This window comes from Falco biarmicus, chromosome 4 (genome assembly GCF_023638135.1).
Source record: "Falco biarmicus isolate bFalBia1 chromosome 4, bFalBia1.pri, whole genome shotgun sequence".
NCBI classification, from domain to species: domain Eukaryota; kingdom Metazoa; phylum Chordata; class Aves; order Falconiformes; family Falconidae; genus Falco; species Falco biarmicus.
The window spans coordinates 64825715-64840455 of NC_079291.1; the positions used below are offsets into that span (position 1 = coordinate 64825715).

General features: G+C 46.2%; 1 protein-coding gene across 3 annotated transcripts in view; it reads left to right on the forward strand.

Moving 5' to 3' along the window:
• The window catches only part of LOC130148768 (tyrosine-protein kinase ZAP-70), a 28847-nt gene extending 24575 nt beyond the window's left edge, over nucleotides 1-4272 (forward strand). For all 3 annotated transcript variants that reach the window (XM_056337712.1, XM_056337713.1, XM_056337714.1), the window contains 6 exons: nucleotides 139-319; nucleotides 989-1195; nucleotides 1461-1653; nucleotides 2226-2366; nucleotides 2881-2993; nucleotides 3354-4272. In XM_056337712.1, the coding sequence (XP_056193687.1) occupies nucleotides 139-319; nucleotides 989-1195; nucleotides 1461-1653; nucleotides 2226-2366; nucleotides 2881-2993; nucleotides 3354-3477 (959 nt within the window). In that variant the 3' untranslated portion in view covers nucleotides 3478-4272. The remainder of the gene's footprint in view (nucleotides 1-138; nucleotides 320-988; nucleotides 1196-1460; nucleotides 1654-2225; nucleotides 2367-2880; nucleotides 2994-3353) is intronic.
• Nucleotides 4273-14741: the final 10469 nt, after the last annotated feature.

Here is a 14741-nt window from a genome sequence, read left to right on the forward strand (position 1 = left end):
GCCCAGGGAGGCCTGAATGTTGGAGCTTGAAGGGTAGCTCTCCAAGGGACTAGAGAAAACCTTCCCAATCAGTGAGGGAGAGAGGGATGGGGAAAGGTATGTTGTTTACACTTATAAGCAACTGTATCTCTTGGGAAGGTGCAGGAAAGTCACGCCTGCTACCCATGGACACCAGTGTCTACGAGAGCCCGTACAGCGACCCTGAGGAACTGAAGGATAAGAAACTTTTCCTGAAGAGGGACCACCTGATGATCGATGAAGTGGAACTGGGGGCAGGAAACTTTGGCTGTGTCAAGAAAGGAGTCTACAAAATGAGAAAGTGAGTACTGCCCTGAAAGATGCTGAGGAAGCCGGAGGAGACCGCTCCAGGCTGATCTCAGAGGTGTCCCCAGCTATCCTGTTTCTAACTAGATGGACCCTAAAGTGATAATGGGGTGGAGGTATAAGAGATACTCTGGAAGGTCAGTGATGACTTTCCACAGCCTGTCAGTGACAGCCTTGTTGCCCTGAGAGTGTAATCTGCACTGCATACTCCTGGGCATAACGCTGCCACTTCTGAAGGCATTTGCTGGACTGAGCAAGTCCATGTTTCTGAGACCATGCTTGGTCTGTGCCAGGGCAAAGGAGTGCCACTGAGGAGGTGTGCCATCCTTGGCTCTGTCGCTGGTTGCCTGTGAGTCCACAAAGATGACCTTTGCCCAGTTTATGCCTGAGTTTCCCCCTTGCAAAATGGCAATGATGATGCAGATCTCAGTGTGTGAGGTGATGCACCTTCAGATCTACAGATGGCAAATACAAACACTTACAAGGCTGAGGTGATCCTTTTCTTTTTGGCCTTCTGGCAGGCCTGGGGTGCCTGGGCTGCTGAGATTGCCGTTGAGAGATCAAACAGTATCACGTGAGAAGTGATTTGCATTCCTGGCTGTGATACATGAGTCCAGCTGATGTTTAGCTCATGCCACACATTTTCCTCCTGCGCCCTGTGCAGGAAGCAGATCGATGTGGCCATAAAGGTGCTGAAGAGCAACAACGAGAAAACAGTGAAGGATGAAATGATGAAGGAAGCCCAGATCATGCATCAGCTGGACAACCCATACATTGTCCGCATGATTGGGGTCTGTGAGGCAGAGTCCCTGATGCTCGTGATGGAGATGGCTTCTGGAGGGCCGCTCAACAAGTTCTTGTCTTCCAAGAAGTAAGTACTGAATAAAATTGGCTGGCTGATTTTCTGCACTTCTCATCAAACTGTCTGCTGCCAGGAGAGCCTAGCTTTGTAGGTGGAGGGAAGCTGATAACAGCAGAAAGACATGTCTTTTAATGTGAGGTAACAGGGACTGATGCTTCTGGAGCAGAAATGTCCATGGTCATTCTCCCTTGCAGCTAGAAAACATGGTGGGGACCACGGTGTACGGAGTAATGGCAGGTCCTTTATTACTGCATTGTCCTTTCATCTTCCCCAGAGATGAGATTACAGTCAGCAATATTGTGGAGCTGATGCATCAAGTATCCATGGGGATGAAGTACTTGGAGGAAAAAAACTTTGTCCACAGGGACCTGGCAGCCAGAAATGTTCTACTAGTCAACCAGCATTATGCCAAGATCAGTGACTTCGGACTCTCCAAGGCTCTTGGCGCTGATGACAGCTACTACAAGGTAAGTGCAAGCACAGCAAAGGATTCAGATAGTTGGCAGGACCCCTCCTGGCTGGGGGGCTGAGACCCCCAGAGGCAGGGGGTCTGGGCGCTTCCCAGGAGCCCTGCTGTACGACCACATCACACTCTGGCTGGCCTCACTGCTGTGACATTAAAAGGGGTTTGCAAATTTCAGGTGTCAAGGAGGAAATTCAGATGGATGCAGAGGCAGGGAGGGGAATGCAGTGCAGTGGGTTGACAGGAGAGAGGAGATAGGAGAGGAGCCAGAGCAGAGAGCAGAGAAGAGAAGGTGATGAAGAGTGAGTCAGTGCTGATCTTCCCAGCAGTGTGCACCAGTGCATGACCGCACTGAGCTTTGGGGCTGGGGTGCAGGAGGAGGGTGACAATGCAGAACAGCGTCCTGCAGCTGGGGATGGCTGACCAGGGCCAACAAGACGGCAGAGCGTGGGCTGGAGTTTGGGGCTCAGGGCTTTTTTTTTTTAGGAATGTGGGATTGCACTTGACACAAATATTTAGCAAGCTCATAGCAGTCTGTGTCTCGGGGTAGAAATCTTTCTCTTCGCTTTGCTACAGGCCAGGACAGCAGGAAAGTGGCCCTTGAAATGGTATGCCCCAGAGTGCATCCTCTATCATAAGTTCTCCAGCAAGAGTGATGTGTGGAGCTACGGTGTGACCATGTGGGAGGCCTTCAGCTATGGGCAGAAACCGTACAAGGTGAGGCAGAGCTGGGTCCATCAGAGATGGATGCCACAGTCTAGTCTCCCACTCTCCCACTGTAATAGCCTGACACACGCTGAAACTACAGGTCTATTGCCTTCAGTGGGTGCTTTTCCCACTGTTGAACAGAGGTTTATGAAAGTGCCCCGGGGCACTGCCATAAACAGGATCCTGCAGCTTTGTGTTCATTTAAAGGAGAAGAAACAGAAAATAAAATTCATTGGGGTTTGAATCAAAGCAGATCTTCTGTTTGATTCTTCTGCTCACTTGCAGAGCTGAAAAATCAGTTGCTCGGCCACTGCTCTGCCTATGCTTGGGATGGAGTCTGCAGGCTGGGCTGGCTACAATGCATGACACCACTGCTGGGTGCCAGGATTGAAAACAGTGACTGTATGGGGTGTGTGGTGCATGGATCCAAAGCATTACCCCAGGCCCAGCTCTGATCTGTCTCTTCTAACCCTCCTGTGAGCTCTGAAAACATTAAAGCATTTCCTACTCGATCCTATCCTAGAAAATGAAAGGCCCAGAGGTCATCAGCTTCATAGAGCAAGGGAAGCGCATGGACTGCCCCACGGACTGCCCGGCAGAGATGTATGCCCTCATGCAGCAATGCTGGACCTACAAGTAAGGCTTTCACTAGCTCAACTCTGCTGGGTGGCAGGTCCATCAGAACAGCACACACTGTCTGGATGGTGACAACACAAAGCAAATGGTGTCTCTTGCCTTGGTCTCATTCCCCAGTTCATAATGAATGATGGACCTATTTCTATATTAATATACCCCTCCATTTGCCTATACCAATCCCAGCAGATGTCAGTCCCTCTATGCCTTTGACCCTCTCCGTCCCAGAAAGTCTCAGCTGCTATCCTAACCCCTGATACAACTGGGCTGCTGTTCCCCTGCCAGGTTCTTCTGTGCTTGTCATTGCATCAGTCCACTTTTGTCCCTTCTGTTGACTTTGTTTGTTCCTTTCTGCCCTTGCAGATGGGAAGAGCGTCCAGGATTTATTACTGTAGAAAACATAATCCGCACCTACTACTACAGTATTGCTACCAAGACAGAAAATGGGCCAGAGATAGAGGACAAGTTGAAAGCAGCCCTTCTTTGAGTTTCCTTCTCTGCTGCTCAACATACACCTTTTCTGCATGGGACCTGGAAAGGCTCTTTGCGAATTTTTGCTTTAATCTCTCAAATGCCAGTTTTGTTACTCAAGTAGTTCCAGAACTAAGAACCTGGGAGACGATGCTGTCACAGCAGACAAGGGCACCTGGCTGTGCCTCGTGTCTCCAAACAGCCAGCCATGATTTACATCTCCAGCCTGACCCAGCACAGGGCAGTACAAACAGTATTATAATTCCTTCTTGCCCACTTCCAAAACTGCCCCAGGGCCTCAGAGCTTAATGCCTACCAGGCTCACTAAGGATGAACTGTGTTGGCTCCAGCAGACCTGGATTTTTCCATATCTCTTAAAAAATATTTCTTTCACAGGAAACCATCAAGTACACATTTCTGGTGGGGTTTGTGTGGGGTGTGACACAGGAAAGGGAGCCATCAAGTCTCCTCCCCCTTGGCTTGGGGCAAGAAGCAGCTGGTGTTCTGCTCACTCTCAGGACAGACGGAGGAGCAGTGGGGCAGAGCTGCATGGTGCCGCTGCTTTGTCCTCTGTGGGCCCTGCCAGCCACAGCTCTTACACCCTGGGGCATTGCCATGTGCATGGCGTACATCTCCCCTGCACTGCCACAGCCCTCCAAGGTGGTTATGGCTCTTGAAACAACTCATCTCCCAGGACCACTGCTCACCTCCTGGATCCCATCTGGCCCCTCTGTGCTAATGAAATAAGCATCTTGCTCTTCAAGCCTGAAAACTGGTCACCCTGTAAATAAACTCTATATTTTTTAACATACCTATGGCTCAGACTATTGAACTGTCATAAAGGTTTGCAACTGCTTCAAGCTGACAATTTCCCCCCACTAGGCCAGGGTTTCCCTCCTTGATGCTCTCCATAACACTGCAGAGTCACCAACCTGGTCACCCTTGAGCTGGTTTCACTGCAGAGCTGGAGCTTTCTTGCAGCTTTCTTGCAGCTAATGGCATACCCAGCTGCTCAGCTGAGTCTACTGTGGAAACCCACCTATCCTGGCTTGTTGTACTGGTCTGCCCTCACCCCCGGATGCAGTAGATTGATGGCCCATGTTGAGGGGGACTGTGGTCTCCACTGTTGCAGAGAGCAGAGTGGTTGTGAAGGCTGGGGAAGTGGGGGAAAGCAGAAGATCAGAGCCCTGAGATACAGTGAGTAGAAAAGTTTATCTCTCACCATCTCCTGCTATCAGAAAGCCACACAGTAGCTCACACAGAGTACCTTGTTCCCGAGGTAAAATAAACAGCTACAGTCCAGGCCAGGGCACAGCCCTTATCTAAAACCTTAATGGCAGGTGGATTTTATCTGAAGGCAACCGTTCCTGGGTAGCATTCAGGTATAAGGCCTAAATTAACCCCTTGGTATCGCTTGTTTAAGCAGTCGGAGAACTTAGGTCTGATGAAAAACAAGTGTTCCCCTCTCCTTGCTTACACTACAGCCTCCAGTGACACCAACCATTTATGTGCCAAAGCATTTTCTCTCTCCATCCCGTTAGCTTGTCTTGTATGCTTGAGAGCTATGGACCTATTATCCCTATCAGTAAAGGGGAAAACAGAGGTATCAGAGGAGAAAGTGGCTTGTTCCTGTTTGTTCAGTGAGCTAGTGGCAGAGACAGGAAAAAAATTATCCCCTATGCCATATTTTCCTCCCAGACGAAGCAGCTATTTTGCTGGGAAAGATAAGATTCGATGTGCTTTCTACTTGAAAACCACTGCCAAAACTTTTTGTTTAGACTTTTCTTTTGAAACAAATCAATTTTCTGGTTTGAAATGATTTCTCATATTACATTTTCAGCTAACTGGTTGCTGGTGTTTCTTCAAATGGGAAAGAAAAGTACCAGAGAAGTTGTATTTCCACAGGAACCTCTGGTTTAGTTGGAGACAATTTCAAGTGAGTGTGTGTGCCTACATCCTGACAGACAGGACGTAAATCCCTTGAGATTATGTCAGAAGGTGCAAGGGCTTCTCCTCTGGAAAGCCGACTGGGCTGTGTATGTTGCTCTGGCTGTTCCAAGAGCATCACAAAATGTCAGGAGTTGCTGTGGGGAAAAAAGAGAGTGAGACAACCAGGGCCTGAAGTCACAGGGCTCTGTGACTCATGCATCTTTGTGACTACTGCTTTTGGCATGTGCAGGGTCTGACAGTCACCCCCAAGGGGAATCTCCTTTGACTTCAGGCACTACCTCCCTCCTGGGTATCCCCAGTCTGCAATCACAGAAGGGGCTCAGCCCCCTCAGTAAGGCACATCTCCGGGTCCCACAGTGCAAATGGCCCTGAGATTGGGACAGGCTCTCTTCTTCCCCAACCACAGCACGGATATATCCAGCTCTGACCTCTCTCCTTGCCTGCTGCTGGCAGGTCCGAATATTGAAACACTCTGCCAGCCCTTTCACTGACTGATCCCAGGGGCTCTGGATGTTAGAGCAAGAGCTGTGTCACTGATAAGATAAAAGGCAGAGGCTGCAGTTAGCATAGACTCAGAGCTCAGTGCTCTATGGCTGATTCTGCTCTCCCATAAACTTCCTCAAATCCTCTTTTCTTGCTGACGCCTCCTTAGCTCTTTCTCTCCACTCACACATTTCCTTCTGTTTTACCCGAATCTTTAAAGCTCTTCTGATTCTTGCATTCTCCATCTTGCAAGGGAAAAGATGAAGTTCATCTTCTAACTAAGCACCCACAATGATAACGTGAGACATGATAAAGTATTGGTAATCATGCCTGATCAACACTATGTAACACTCTATCATATCACCAATGCTGATCTATCTCATTCCAATCTGTCTTATCACCAATAAGCCTATCTTATCACCAGTACATGCCTATTTATCAATTACACTTATCACAAGGACGCACAGACCCTTCTATCTCTTTCAGCTATCAAGGCACTTTCATTCTGTTCAGCAGCACAGCAACTACGTGACTAATACAGCTCTGTTCTCACTGACCTTTGTATCATTTTACCCTAACTGATTTACTGTACCAGTGCAAAAGTATGTTTTTGAAGCTAGCACTGGGTATTTTCCCCGCTCTACCCAAGAGGTGCGGCCTGTGAGGTCCCTCAGGGCATGGCTCAGCACTGGCAATGGGACTCCTGCTTTGCTACTGGGCTGTCCTGTCTCCCGTGAGCCTGGCCAGCAGTTAAGCAGCTCTGTTTTGGCTGCTTTCTGGGCCTTAGGTATTTCTGTATAGCACAGAAGGCAGAACTAGAATCACCAGGCAGAGAGAGCGGACCAGCCTGAGAGAAGGAGCGCTGGCAGACCCCATGGCAGCTGTCTCCATGCAACCCTTGCTGAGAGGAACTACTGCAGCACTCCTACCTGCCCTGTGTTAGGGGGAAAGGGCAGGTTTGTATGTTCAAGGTCTCTTTCCTGGCTCCAGCTGCTGGCAACTTGGAGACACTGCAAGGGCAGGGCACAGACCTGCTCACAGTTATCACCCTTCTTGTTACAAAATGTCTGGCAACCATGAAGTCACAGAATGCTTTGGTCCTGCCCTGATCAAATACACCACAAATCACAGATTTCTTCATAAAAGTCAGGTGAATCACTGATCCTACACTGTCCCCTTCTCTCCCTCACTCATAGGAGATCAGCTTGTTTCTAATTACAGCAGAAGGAAGCAAGACAAGGGAAAGATATGACTTGTCAGTGGTTGCACAGGGGCATGGAAGAAAAGCTTCCATTCACCTTTGTTTGTTTTCATACTTTCATCTCCAGATGATGTCTTCTTTTTATGTTCAGATGCCAGGCAAGCCAAACGATGCCCCAGCACAAAAAGTGCTGTCACATGCATCGATATAGTCAGCAGTGGCCTAGAATTAGCCAAGTCTTAATGTAGAGGCTTTTACCATCAACCCATTACACATGAAGAAAAAGGGATGTGCAAGGCAGATGCACAGAAGATGCAAACCTAGGTGCAAAATTAGATGCTCTTCACTGACAAGAGGAATGCAAGTGATGGGACTGGTTTGAGTATTAACAAATATCCAAGTCCTGAGGAAAAGAAACTTTTCTCAGCAGGAGAGAATGACTTGTTTTGCCACCAAGAAATCTGGTAGAGCAGGTTAGACTTGGACTGAGCCTTTTCTTCTGTTGTCTCTAGTTTTTTTTATGTTACCTTGGTTTTGCTGTCAGATAGAAATCTCTGTGCTGGCAGGAGAAACTGTAAACATGTCTTCACAAGTGGTTTTTTTGATCAGCAACAGAAATCTTGGAAAGTAAGAGAGGTACTGTACTCACTAGGAGGCTGCTGGGGAGTGGTAGGAAATTCAGCATCGCTCATTTCTTCCAATTTCAAATGATCCCATCCGAGGACAGGAGCACGTCTGTGGTGTGAGGACAGGCACTGGGACCATGCCTGCCTGACCAGCTGGAGCTGTGGCACAGTCAGGCCCTGCAGTGAGCACGGAGGTGCAGAGAGGTGCATCAGACACACACCATGTTACAAAGAGAGGCTGGTTTTGTCCCCACTGCACAAGCAGTGACAGGTGGTTTCCGCAGCCAATTCTCTGTGTAGGTTTTTGTGGCCTTAAGTGATGAGCTTTGGTCAATGTAAGACGTTGCCCTGTTTGATTTACACAGGCAAATCAACCAGGGTGTGGTGGCTGGCATTCCCACTGCCTCTTCAAGGCTTCTGCTCTGCTAAGATGGCAGTTTCAGGGCCTTGTTCATAAAGCCAGGAGGACTTGCAGGGACCCAGGAATTTGACTCTTGATCTGTGGTCCCTTTATGTCCCATCCTCCCTATTTCTTCTGCTCCTGGGCCTCCCCTGCCTGGGATCTCCAGCCTGAGCTTCTACCCATAGTCTTAGGACAGGGTGAAGCATGTCCACAGGGAGCAGGGAAATCCCAGTTGAGAGTAACTGGGTATTGAAAGGTTAAATGACCAGTTCCTTCAGTAAATATTTCTATATTTTTTTCCTATTAAGTTATTCTATTAAGTAATCAACCAGTTTGTTGTTGCTGTTGCTGTAAAGGAACTGCTTTTCTTCTAGCTGGGGCATTAGGCTGTCTGCTACATTGTCTGGGCAGGAAAAGAAAAAACAGCTCCAGAATGAAAAACCCTTTACTATCTAAAATGGCATTTGATCAATTTCTGTCCTTTTAAAATCATATTTTGTCAGAAATGTTGAAAGGGGGCAAAATATAGGTAATCTGGACACTCTCTGTAGGTACATTTGGCACATCCCAGCTGTGCAGAAGCCAGTGAGGGCAGCGGTCTCCAGGAAGGGCGATGGAGCTGGCAGAGAAATGAGAGCAGTTTCCTTCCACAGGGTAAGCATCGCCACAGAGAACCTTGCTGCAGCTGAAGGAACTTGTGTTCTGGCCTTCATGGGCTGGAGGACTCTTTATATAAAATTTGCTTCCCCTTGCATCTGAAAGCTTGAGCACATCCCCTGCAAGGCCCTACCCTCCAGCAGAGTCCTGCACCTCACTCCCTGAGGAATTTCAGCTCATGTAGGGCTGTGCAGCAACTGCTTCTCCAGAATGAAACCACCCACTGTGGGCCCAGCAGCTGCACTACTGCTATTACTCATAACATTCTTCCAATAAACTGATCAATGTGGTTGCTTTTTGTCCTCCCAAACGCTTGCATCGTTCAGAGCTTGGCTGTGCTCCCCCTAAAGCTTGTGCGTGCATGTGCTTGTCTGTAGAGTGATTTTAAGTCCTACTGTCCATGAGAGAATGCAGCCGGTGGTCTCAAAGTTTCAAAGGTTGTGGATATTTGCTCCTGGGAGCCCACTTGCATCCTGCATCAAAAATGGAATATATAATTTGCACATTCAGAAACAGTGGGCTTGGCACAGTACAGGAAGGAAAGGCAAAGCTACAACAATGCAGCATGCCTGGCCTGCGGCTGAGCTTGGCTTCAGTCCTTGCCCTCACTGTGGAAGCCCTAAGCTTGCCTGCAGAGCCCGTTTCAGTCAGGGGAGAGCTAATCGGTGTGCCACACCAGTTGTGGTCCCTCTGACTTGCCACTGAAGGGTGGAGTGGCAAGTGACGACATTACTCAAACCCATCTCTCAAGTATTGGGTGGCAGTTCCCAGTTTAGATTGGTGTACAGGCCCAGAAAGTCTCCGTCTGTAAAGCAGTTACCAGCACCTCTCTGAGCTAAGGCTGGGGCTGAGAGTCCTGCAGGAGCTGCCAGGAACTTGACTGAGAGGCTGTGGCTGTCCCCTCCCAGCTGAGGCAGGGCCAGGTATGGCTGCTGTTCTCCACTGCTCTGCTCAGCACCTGCATCCTGCCATCAGAAGGTGGCAGATGGACCATAGCAAGGAGGAGTGAGCCAGGCAGGCTGGCACTCAGCAGTATGAACAGAGAGTAACCGCAGCTGGTGGGATTGCTGCTTCTCCATGAGTCTGGTGCCTCTCACAGCCTTCTCACCTACGGGCTGCCTTCTCACCTGGACAGGCCCACAGCAGGTCAGCAGTCTCATCAGGCTTGAACACAGGTCAAACAGTGTGGGCAGCTGCCTCCACTCATTGTTAGAAGCTGTCAGGAGTCAGCACCTTGCCCTCCTCACTGGTTATGTACGGGCCACAGAACAGCAAATTCTTCATTCTTCTCTCTGGGGCTGGAATTTGACTAATCCACAGACACTCAGACCATCTCTTTGGGAAGACTTCTCAACATTGTGGTGAGGTTCAAATATTTCTTCCGCTGAGGATGAGAAGCACCAACCCTTCTATGCATGTCTGAACTTCCATTGGCAACAGAGCAGAAGCAAGGAGCCGGGTTATGCAGGAAGGACTGAAGGGTCCAAAGCATTAGGGGACATACTGTAGGTGGCAGTTGTGAGCAGGCAGGGTTAAAAGAGGAGAAAAAACCCACCTCCCCCTGCTTTATTTTCAGAGCTTGCTCCTGGGGTTGGAAATCATGTTACCAACACAGATAAATGGACACCACCTGCTGCTGCATCAAACACGCACTACTGACAACTATAATAACAATAACTCTAAATTGAATGGCAAAATAAAACACAGATAATTTCAGTGGGATGAGAAATCATGACAAAAGAATCAAAAGAGATTTTTAAAAAGTCAGAGAGTGTATGGTCACAGTGCTGACCCTACACAGGGAGAAAGCGGCAAAAGTGAGTACCTAACTGGTGTCTTGGCCTCCATGAGCCCGTCAGTTGGGAAAATTTGTAGCCACAGAGCCAGAAAATGCAGGGACATGTAGGCAGATAGGTGAGGTGGCAAGATGGAAGGCAGGCTGGCCCATCAGACATCATTGGCCTTGTTTCCACTGAAAGCTTTGATGGAATCAAAACCTTTCCACGGGACACTTCAATTCGGTCTAATCAGCATTTTCAGATGGAAAACTCTTCTGTAGGAAAATTTCCATCCAATTCAAGTAATTTACCCCCGGGGCAAATGAGTAAGATGTGGGTGTAAAGCACAGCCATGTCAGAGATGTAGCTGTTGCCACTCCCTTCGACATGATGTAAATAGGGATATAGTGTAACAGGCAATGAGGAATCTGCTCCCTCCCTAGACCTACAGCATCGGCATACTGTGTCACCCTGGACAAACTTAAGGAACTGATTTTGGCCACGCATCAGTGATTTTTGGGAAATAGGCTGGAATGATAAACAGTCAAGAACCCTGGACCTAAAGTGAATAGGAAATCCTGTCTAGGCATGGAGAAGTATGTGGACATCCACCTCTGCGTCTTAGCTATCTCTGCCTTTTTTGTTTCCCAGAGCAGTGCTTTCCAGAAATACACAGTTAACCCATGCAACTTTGCTTCGTTGTTACATGTCAATGCCCTACTCATTCCTAGGTTTAACACAGTATGTTCTACTGTAGCGAATCTTACAGGAAGTAATGATTCTCTTTGTAAGAAGCACAGCAAGTGCCTACGTGGGAAATGCTAGCAAGGGCAGGCTCTAATTTCATAGAATCACAGAATCATTTAGGTTGGAAAAGACTTTTAGGATTATTGAGTCCAGCCTTTAGACCGTTTCCAGACTGGGAAGCTTTCTCCTCTAACAGGAAAGACTAATAAGCAAACTGGCTTAACTAATAGCTTAAAGCAAGGATCACAAACTTGGTCCTTTATCAACTCTGACACCAGGTTTAAGTCTAATATTTGCACCAGTACACCTGATAATGTTACAGTTTCACCAGCATGCTTCCAAATGTGTATACAACTACATTGTTTAAAGGCTTTATAAACCAGAACATTTTAGTCCTATTTCTGTGCAGATGCTTATATTACACAGATGGTATGGTGAAAGCAATGAAGTGATTTTTTTGCACCTATGCAAGCCACACCTTCAAAAAACCCCTCAAGGTCTTTGTGGCAATAAATAAGGGGACACAAAATATACTGTCTTTCTCCAGCCATTTTAATAGAAAATTTAATTACTGGATATTCAAACACTTTCACAAAGCAAAATAAAAGTACTGATACGGAAAAAATTTGCAATGATTAATAAAAGGTAAAACATATCATACAATCAGTGGAAAAGGGGAAAACTGTTTTGTGTGCTTGTGCTTCAACTGATGTGAAGAGAAACAAGGATGGAAAAAGTGTTTTATGGACCATAAATGGGTTAAAAAACAGACACAGGAAGACAGATATTGAATCGACACAGGAAGACAGATATTGAATCATGCTAGTAGTTCATCTAGTACACATTCATTTTCCCAAATGTAAAAAGCAGCAAAGAATCAACAGAGAAAGAAACTGTACAGAAGTCTAAGATTTGATATTCAGGGAAACCTGTTTGAACACCTCCGGTGCTGTCTTGGCATATTTGGAAAAAATCACAAATAAAATTACATTGATTGGGAGGAGCTGCAAAGATATAGCAAAGGTGGAGAAGGGTCAGAAATGCTACTAAGTAGGAGCAGAAATAGTTACATGGGCTCAGATACGTAAAGTGGAAGGTAAGGACTTTTGTGATATAATATAAAAACCTCAGAACAATCTGCTCTGAGAGAGGGCCAGGAATTTAGCAAAGGGCAGTTAAGACATTGGCACAGTGAAAATTTCAGATTATATTCCAAGGCAAGTATAAACTATAGGAACCATAGTTTTTAAAGGTAAGGGGTTTTTTTAAGTTTTAAATTAAATTCCACTTTGCCATGTTTAATCCTCCATTTCATGTAAAATCATCTGTTTTGTCTCTGTTAATGCAACTTTAGAAATGAACAAAAATAGCTCCTCTAAGTTTTCTGGATTAAGTTTTCTAAACAAATTACTCTACTTGATTGTAGCTTCCCCTAATCAAGAACTCCTGCTCTTTTCACTATGATTTAGGGATCTGTGACCTTGCTTCTCTGTGTACTGGCAGTAGAGCAAGCAAAAGGCACGCTCCTGACAGGGGCCTCATTCACTTCCCATACCCAATCTGTCTTGCCCTCCTGTACACAGGCAAGAGGGTGGAGAAAGCCAGCCTGACAAAGCTGGAAGATGGAAATGGGAACTCAGGCTGATGGAGAGGAAGACACAGCTTCCACAGTTCTCCTTCTGCCAGTGGGATCAAGATGCCTTAGCTCAGTCACAGACTCTAGAAGACCAATGTAAGGGAAAATAGATTTCATAGGTAGAGTTCAACTGAGAAGGGAATTAAGTGATGGGAATTTGTGGAGGTCATTCTTCCCACCAAGTCAATGGAAAGAGAATGTAAATGTTCCTTTTGAACAGTTTCCAAGGGACAGTATGACTTGCAGTCAGAACAAGTCCAATCTTCATTTTCCCTTTCTGCATTTTGTTTTCAACCCTTCAAACTGCAGAGTAACATCCCTGTGGCACTTCATGCATGTGCAGAAATGTCAGGCATGTTTAAATCATGGGTTTTGTGTGTGCCTATATACACATAAACACAAGAACGCTTGTGTGCAGGTTTGTGTTTTCATGCACACAACAACAAAGGCTGTGATTTTGTTCGCATTGTTAGTACACTGGTTATTGCCTGCCCAAAGTGGAAACCTCCTAGTCCTTTCAGCCTCATAACCTCAGTGGATGTGAATTCCTGGGCTCTTCTTGGTGTCTGTGATTTAATTTTTATGAGAAAATCTAATTGTTTCCTCACATACACCTGCACCCTTCCCAACCTATTAAGCTTTTAAAACCCTGTTTACTTTACTGAGCTGAATGAACTGATTAATAAACTGCCCTGATGCAAGTAATAAAAAGTGTCTCTTTCCTGTTTATTATCTTGTTATGGTGCACAGAATGGGGCAGCATATTTCAAATACAATTACTGGTGATGTAGTAGTAAAATATACAAGTGGGTAAACGCAGCTGTTTAGCATTTAAAAGAAGTGCTAAATGATCTATATCCCAGTTCAGAAGTGGACAAATGCTGGCACTGACCTGTGAACATATATCAGGGATAGTCATGCAGTCACCCATTACGCTACAGCCCTGTCAGAGCCTCAGGTTCAGGTCCCCACTTTCCAGCTGGCTCAAAATCTCAAGCAAATCTTAATTCTTTTTTGCTGCAAGTGGAAGCAGAATTTGGCCTCTGTGTTGTAGCACTACCATCCCAGCAATGGAGAAAAATAATTGAGAATTTCAATAGGCTATTTGAATGAGAAGTGCAGGAAAGATTTAAGCGAACCATGGGGAACTGACTGGAAATAGTATTTATACTATTTTAATTTAAAAATCCACAAAGTAACCATAAAAAACCCCTCTTATCCACCCAGATTCTTCTTTTATGGACTCCAGTACTGTATTGTGTACATGCCTGGACACAGGGCTATGGGAGTCATATTTCTCAAGGAACAGAACAAGTATACTTAATGTCTATAACCTTATTGTTTATATTTTTATTACAGTATTATGAATTTAAATATACAAGACAACAGGTAGAGATTCTGGGAAACTGGGTAGATGAAACAATAGTAAGATGGGAACTAAGTCAGAGACTAACTTACTTGATGTAGGTCACATACTGCATCAAAATTACTATGTGCCAGGTTTATACCTTAACCACAGTAGCATCTTTCTCTGATACAGCTATCTTATTGGAAGTGCTCAGGGCCAGCCTTTGAACATCTCCTCCTACACAGATGGGGCCAGTTTTCAGAACAGCAATGCTCTCAGCCAGAAACATAGGGAAAAGGTTTGCATAACAGCTCTGCACCCACCCTTGCAAGTCTTTTTGTCGTGAACAAAAGCTTTATGAATCTCATTTTGGCAGTTAGCTTCTTTTGAATATCTAGCCTTTGTTATTAGGCAGGAAAGGAAGTCAAAGGCTGGTTTACTCCACAGTTTT